The sequence below is a fragment of the Zingiber officinale genome, chromosome 8B (genome assembly GCF_018446385.1).
Source record: "Zingiber officinale cultivar Zhangliang chromosome 8B, Zo_v1.1, whole genome shotgun sequence".
Classification (NCBI taxonomy): domain Eukaryota; kingdom Viridiplantae; phylum Streptophyta; class Magnoliopsida; order Zingiberales; family Zingiberaceae; genus Zingiber; species Zingiber officinale.
In genome coordinates, this window is record NC_056001.1 from 114,732,881 (window position 1) to 114,740,221 (window position 7,341).

The 7,341-nt window shown below is 41.2% G+C and overlaps 2 protein-coding genes across 2 annotated transcripts; both read right to left on the reverse strand.

Annotated features, from left to right (window-relative positions):
* Nucleotides 1-2,158: 2,158 nt before the first annotated feature.
* On the reverse strand, nt 2,159-2,598 carry LOC122017660. The gene has a single exon (XM_042575326.1). The coding sequence runs from the start codon at nt 2,565-2,567 to the stop codon at nt 2,280-2,282; it is 288 nt and encodes a 95-aa protein (XP_042431260.1). The 5' UTR covers nt 2,568-2,598; the 3' UTR covers nt 2,159-2,279.
* A 362-nt stretch (nt 2,599-2,960) lies between these two features.
* On the reverse strand, nt 2,961-4,342 carry LOC122014221 (putative pectinesterase 11). The gene is made up of 5 exons (XM_042570394.1): nt 4,122-4,342; nt 3,872-4,031; nt 3,597-3,785; nt 3,277-3,518; nt 2,961-3,171 (listed from the first exon to the last, which is right to left on the reverse strand). The coding sequence occupies exons 1-5, from the start codon at nt 4,340-4,342 to the stop codon at nt 2,961-2,963; spliced, it is 1,023 nt and encodes a 340-aa protein (XP_042426328.1).
* Nucleotides 4,343-7,341: the final 2,999 nt, after the last annotated feature.

Sequence of the window (7,341 nt, forward strand, 5' to 3'; positions counted from 1 at the left end):
AAAATAATTTTGAAAAGTCAATCGATTCTCAAGGCATAGTTAAGAGAGAAAAGAAAAGAAAGCATAAACAATGAGTTAGACGAGTAGAGCAAACAAACGAAATTGAGACTCGTGTCTAATCAGTTGGTTACACCTCCTTCGACTAGACTTGAGGGGGAGACTTGTGATATGGGTTATGATAGGTCGGCCTATCAGATAACGTGGAGATCACGATTGAGAGAGAAAGGAGAGGCCCATAGCTGGGTGAATGTATAATTAATAGAATAAGAGCCGACTAAATAAAAGGTTTTTCGTAAGCACTCGGTCAGGCGATGCCCGATCGAGCTTAAAGGCACTTAGCCTTATACAACTTTTAGTATATTACTGGCCGAGTGAAAGTCGAGCGAGCACCAATGTACTTATATGCACTCGGCCGGACAAAGCCTGGCAGATCTTAAAGGCAATTAGCCTTATATAGTTTCTAGTGTATTACCGGTCGAGTAAAGGTCGAGCAAGTACCAATATTCTTATATGCACTCGGCCGGACAAAGACCGACCGAGCTTAAATGTACTTAGCCTTATACAACTTTTAGTATATTACCGGCCGAGTGCAGGCTGAGTGAGCACAAATGTGCTTATATGCGCTTGGCTAGAGAAAGTCCAACTGAACTTAAAGGCACTTAGCCTTATATAACTTTTAGTGTATTACCGGTTGAGTAAAGGCTGAGCGAGCACCAATGTGCTTATATGCACTCGGCCAGATAAAGTTCGACCGAGCTTAAAGGCACTTAGCCTTATATAACTTTTAGTATATTACCGACCAAGTGAAGGCCGAACGAGCACCAATGTGCTTATATACGCTCGGTAGGACAAAGCCCGACCGAACTTAAAGGCACTTAGCCTTATACAGTTTCTAGTGTATAACCGGTCGAGTAAAGACTGAGCGAGCACTAATGTACTTATATGCGCTCGGCCATACAAAGTCCGACCAAGCTTAAAGGCAATTAGCCTTATATAGTTAACCGGAGGGGTTCCGGGCGCCCGAAATGACCTATTTAAGGAGTCTCAACTAGAAGCTGCAGAACAACTCAACGAACAACTTCCACTTCTTCGAGCTGCTCAGAAAATGCCTTCACGACGCCCGAAAGCTCCGACGATGATCCTTCCAGAGGAATTTCTCACAAGAGCTGTCGGTATTCTGTTTATTTTGAAAGTTATTATACTACAATTGTAATTCTTTGTACTATTCTAAATTGATTAGTATTTACCCATCGAAAGCACTCTTACATGCGGACCTTGGAGTAGGAGTCGCCATAGGCTCCGAACCAAGTAAAAAATCTTAGTGCCTTTGTTCTTTGTGGCTGTTTTTAATTCCATTCTGCTGCGTATTTTGAGATTTCCGAAACGAACGAAAAATGAAAACCACAAGCGCTATTCACCCCCCTCTAGCGCATCTCGATTCAACAGTTAATCCCTCAACATCTAAACATGATTATTATATAGACCATAACCTAAGACTCAAATAAGGAAATAAATTACAATAATTACAAATAACATATCTTAATTCCAATCTTGTAAAGAAAGTAAATAGATTGTTATCGAAAAGGAAAGTAACTAACGTAACAATCTTCACTCAAATCAAGATGAGGATCAAGACAAATATTCTCTAAAAAATACCAAAAATATAAAAATTACCCTAAATATCTAAAAAAATTATCAAAAATAGCAAAAATGTCCTAAAAAAGGTTTAAACGTTGGGATTTAGGGTTGGAAATTGACGATTACGGTTACACCAGTAATAAATGTATATTTTCGAATTTTGCACGTGTGACGACAAATAAACCCTAATTACGAATTTCAAATCAAAAGTTATGTTCGTTTGAAAACTTATACTGGACTTCAACATGAATTTAACCTGCATTAATATTTAACCAAAACTTTTACGGTCATGAATCCATTAATGAGGCTTGAGGATAAAATTTAATGCTTACTTAAATAAGTTTTTTTATTCTGAGATAAATTAAACCAAAAGGTATACAAAGTTTTAAAATCCATGATCCCTAAATTTTTTGTCAAGTAAGCATGCCACGGTGATTAAAACCAATTAAGTGATTAACTCAGTTTAAAGCCAAGGGTACGTTTAATGATGAACAAAGTAAACTCCTATAATCAAGATTGATTGATTGAACAAAGCCGGTTTTAAATTTAATCAAGGAAATTCAACACTAAAAATAAATTCAAAAACATATATTTTTTTCACAACCAGCTGAAAAACATCGAAATTAAGAACACGAGTGGCTCTACTTGAAGTAAATGGTCGGCCTGTCGGAGCTGGGATCCCATGAACCGGCCTCCCTCATATACTCCAAGTACCTCAAGAACTCTGGCCTCGCCGTCTCCTTTTTTGACGGTGTCTGCAGGATCCTCATCACCGGATGCACCTTTACGTCCCTAGTAGTCTTCGACCTCTTCAGTGTTGTCGTCGCCGCTGTCGTCTCAGCGTTCTTGGCCAAGTCGATGGAGGGCTGCTGGGACGAGAGGCGACGGTAGCCTTGCCGGCTCCAGCGGTACTCCGAAGCATTCGACATGGCCTTAATTAGTATTAAATTGAAGAACGTGGTTGTGATGCTTTTAAAAGACTCTGGAGTGGGTGAGGAAGGCCAAGTGCGGTTGATGAGTTGATGATCAATTAATGGACATGGTCGAAGGAGGCGTTGCTGAGTCAAATTAATCGACCAAACATGCTTATTTTATTATTGATTTAAGAACGTTTCAACGTGGATATTTGACTTGGTTTGTTACTATAGGTAAGCTAAATCTGAATGGTTCAGAAAATAGATAAACAACAGAGCAGATTGCATTATAAGACAAAAAAGTCATAAATAATTTGTTCTTTACATGATAATTTAAATAATTATTTACACAGCTAATTAATTATATACGTTATATATATATATATAGAGCTCAGATCACATGGTTAACTATTTATTGCCCATCGCATCGCTTGGTCTCGAAGCTGAGAACTTTCTGAAATGACCTGGAGTTGGCCTTAGCCAATCTTGACCGTCTATCCAACTGGTGTGGTTCATATACTGCGAGGCTTCATCGAATAATAACTGGTGGGACCATTCAACCCTACCTCTAGTATTTGAGCCAGGACCATAGCTATGATATTCCCCATAATATGCAGTCCTGCATTAATTCTTTCGTCTATGATCAATTATACCATTGATAAAACATCATATCATTACTAGCTAGCTAGCTGATAAAAGTTTTATATATGACAAATTAACTTACATTTGATTACTTGGATTATTCCAATCACTCCAACCTTGAGGCTGAATCGCATCAGACATGTATGTTAAAATAAAGATTACCCTAGAGTAAGCTCCCCATGGCCGACCTAAGATTGCAGTTCCTACTCCGGCGCCGGTGAGCTTGCAATTGGATAAGCTATACCCGGTGTCCTCCGCTGCACTTGACCGCCGTTGTGCCGTGAAGGCTCCGCCGTTCTCCGATACAGAGTGCAAGTGACATTTCTGATCTCAAAGATTTGTAAATTTATTTATTGAAGTTGATCTTATAAATTAAAGCTTTAATTGAACTGATCAACTCACTCGGAAAAGCGAGCGGGCATTCCCGCAGATAAAGTCGGTGCCTCCTTCGATATAGCAGTTGGTGTAGTAGTGCCTACCTGCGTCATCGAGCAGGGTGTCCTGGAAGCCGATGAATCTGGAAGTGTAGAATGCAACTCGGTCACCGGCAACTCGTAGGGCTACTGCCGGGCCACCTTGACCATATGTGTTCTATTGATTAAATTAGATAAAACACAAATGAAATTATATATGTGCATGCTGATCATATATATATAGATATAAATATATATAAAAACCTGGATTGTGAGGTATTTTCCCACAAAATCTGAAGCTAAGATTGAGACGGTAGGAGATTCAACAGAAATCCAAGCTTCATCATACGTTATAATGGTGGACATTGCACTTGAGCCACTTAGGGTTATGAAGGGCTTGTCAGCTGGAACTGTTACCTTCTCTCTGCAGCATGCATGCATATAATTTTTCATCAGCTGGTAATTAAATTTAGCGTATATAATAATTTAAAGTATTTGAGAAATATATAAGAACCTATAAATTCCAGGTTTGACCCAAATGAAGACAGACTCAGTGTTATTTGAGGGAATAACATTAATGGCATCCTGAATCCTTGTGAAATCTCCCTTTCCAGTTTGATCTACTCTAACCAGCAGGACGGCAGTGGAGGCATTCAAAGAACTCGAAGAGGAGGGCAAGATCAAACACAATATTAATGAACCAAATAGGAGCGCAATGTCTCTTAAACTTCCCATGCTTAATTAATCCAATTGCACCAACAAACAACATGCAATACAATTATATCTATCTCACATGGATTCTCATGCATGCATGATTATTTAAAACCCATCAGCCACTCGATCGATCGCTTGCCCAATAAGAATGACAGCTGACAATTGATGGGTTGATTGACTTTGGAGCATATACAAAGAATTACAAGATTAAAGTGACAGTTTCTTTAAGTTAAGGTTTAGATAACGTACGTAGTTGACCAAAAAGAATATTCCAGAGCAGAGCATAGAACATATATGCCTCCACACATTCTAAGCAAGATAAATTATAAATTGTAGCATTCTTAATGTTGCCGGAATGGAGCTGGATTTTAAGGCTGAACTATTTTTAGTTTGTAAGGGAATTTTCTAAAAGTCCACACGGTTTGTTTTATTGCTGTTTTGGTTGGTTATCTTATATATAATGATTTAATTTCAAATCAAATTAAGTTCATTGGATATATACTTGTAACGCCAAGGTTGCATTGCAATCAAGTTTACTCAATCCGTTATCTTTCTTTACAATTTCTATTCCTTTTCAATATATTGTTGATGGCCAGAATCAGATGTTGCTAAAAGAAACGACATACAAAATAAAATTCTTACCGTGCTCTTGAAGAAGATATTGGAGATCACTTGCCGCTATCTTTGAAAAGATTACACGAGGAACCTTTTCACTATATCTACAAACCAAATCCCTAAATGTGTCGGACTGTTGATTTGTTCTATGTCCACTCTCTGATCTCCTTGGATGCATATAGAAAGGGAGAGGAGTGGTAACATGTGTTCTACATGCACATTGATCGTATCTAAAATCGAGAAAGATGATGCGTTGAGCAGGTGACTCTACTGTTGATCATGAGAAGACTCTGAGCTCGAAGAAGATGACACTAAGTGATCTTCTCTGCGCACACCAAAGAGAGAACTGTTACGGCGATAAAGAAGAGTCTGTGATACGACGATAAGGAAGAATCCACCTGACATGAGTCAATTGTCACGGTGTAAGTCAAAGTCAGAGCGGTCAATGCTAAGGCTTAAACAATGCTCGTCTGCATAGCTTGGGTGGAAGGTGGCTACATTGATCGATTGGATGAACCACTGTCTGATCGGCCGACCGGATGAATCAGTGTCTGGTCAGCCTAGTTGGTAGGAGAACGGGCCGAGTGGGCCACCCGTCTGGCTCGGGGTATGACATTGCACATATTAATAACAAATCGATAAAATAATAAAAAAGAAAAGACTAAGATACTTAGTAAGGGGAAGAGAAAAAAAAAGAGAACATTCCATTTATCATTGAATGCAAAGAAGCCAAGACAAAATAGTCTTCTGCTGATGATTAATACTAGTTCCATGAATGTAGAAGCCAAGACAAAGATGTCTTCTGTCGGTAATTAATATCATTAAACACGGAAAGATAGAGGATCACTAAGGAAGATATAGTATGAAGAAAGTAAGATTGATCTCTGTCTCTATTATTCTCAATTTCTCTTTTTTACTATTGTCTTTAACTTGAGCGTCGGAGGGCCAATGCCAGAGACCCCTTCCTTGGCTCGGTTTGTTTTGCAAAAGAGCGAGGTCTTCATCCAATCATTAGAGACGCCACATCCCTGACTTTCCAGCATCACGCTTTTGGGCATGATTATTTTGACGTCATTTGTGGGAAAGTAACATGCATCCGAACGAGAAGATGGAAGACGCTGAACGATTCACTACAATGACGCTGACACAAGAAGATCTCAGCATGCTGATATAGGCCCGAGCGGCGAAGATAGTGGAACAACAGCAACAACAAGCACTGACCGAGTGCCAACAAGCACTGTTCGAATGCCAGGCGCAGGAGCCTGCAACCTCAATGGCAAGTCTCCAAGCTAAGCGAGGAGACCGAGCGAGACAAATTCCCACTCGGGAACCGAACAAGAAGCCGATCGGCACCTATGGGGAAGCCCCTAATACGCCGATCCCATTCCAACGAGCACTATTCTGGGCTCTATCAGAAGAGGGGGGGCGAGCGGATAGAGACTGGTGATCTTCCTCGGATGATGCGCCTGTCCGGGACGCATGAAAGGGAAAAGCGCCAAGGTTAGACGATTTACCCAAGTAGGTCAAACAACAGTTCTCGCAGGAGATTCTGGACGACCCTCTGCTGAAGAATTACAACCCGTTGACGATGGGGGAATATAATGGAGCGGCCGACCTGGACGACCACTTGACCATGTTTGATAACGTGGCCACACTTCACTAGTACACAGATGGGGTGAAGTGCAGGGTTTTCCTCACCACGCTATTCGGATCGGCGCAACGTTGGTTCAAGTGGCTCGATCCATAGCTTCAAGGACTTCCGAGTGGCCTTCCTGCATCACTTCGCCAGCAGTCGTCACCACCAGAAGACAAGTGTGAATCTATTCTCGCTGAAGCAAGGGCTTAGAGAGGCATTGAGGCCTTATATCCATCGCTTCAATCAGGTGGCAATGGACATCCCGACAGTCTCCTCGAACGTTCTAGTGAACGCCTTCACCCAAGGGCTCACTGAAGGAGAGTTCTTCCGATCACTCATTCGAAAGCCGCCGAGGGATTTTGGCCACCTACAAAAGAAGGCCAATGAATACATTAATGTGGAAGAAGCCCAGACAATAAGGAAGAAGGATACTTGTCGAGCCAGCAAGCGCATCTGAGATGCGTCCGCCAAGAAACCATCAGCCCCCTAAGGGACCTCGATCGAGAGGAGCCCAATCCTATCAAGAGCCAAGGATGCCTGATGTACAGTGATATGGGTTAGGTTTCATGGATCCCTGGTGAGGAAGGGAAAGGAGATAGCCAAGTTGCGAAGATAGACCAATATCGAGCGGAATATACCTCTAGGAAGGCAGGTCAATATTGGTCGGTATATACTTCCAGGGAGGCAGGCCAATATCGGCCGGGGTATACTAAATGAGGCAAGCCAATATCGGCCGATATATACCTCCAGGGAAGTAGGCCAATATCGA

What these genes read in the sequence shown, in the direction of transcription:
- LOC122017660 (XM_042575326.1), bottom strand. Translation starts at nt 2,567, where the DNA reads ATGTCGAATGCTTCGGAGTACCGCTGGAGCCGGCAAGGCTACCGTCGC.
- LOC122014221 (XM_042570394.1), bottom strand. Translation starts at nt 4,342, where the DNA reads ATGGGAAGTTTAAGAGACATTGCGCTCCTATTTGGTTCATTAATATTG. An exon ending in ATGCCCGCTCGCTTTTCCGA is followed by an intron (nt 3,519 to 3,596) that starts GTGAGTTGATCA and finishes CTTTGAGATCAG; the next exon opens with AAATGTCACTTGCACTCTGT. An exon ending in AATAATCCAAGTAATCAAAT is followed by an intron (nt 3,172 to 3,276) that starts GTAAGTTAATTT and finishes GAATTAATGCAG; the next exon opens with GACTGCATATTATGGGGAAT.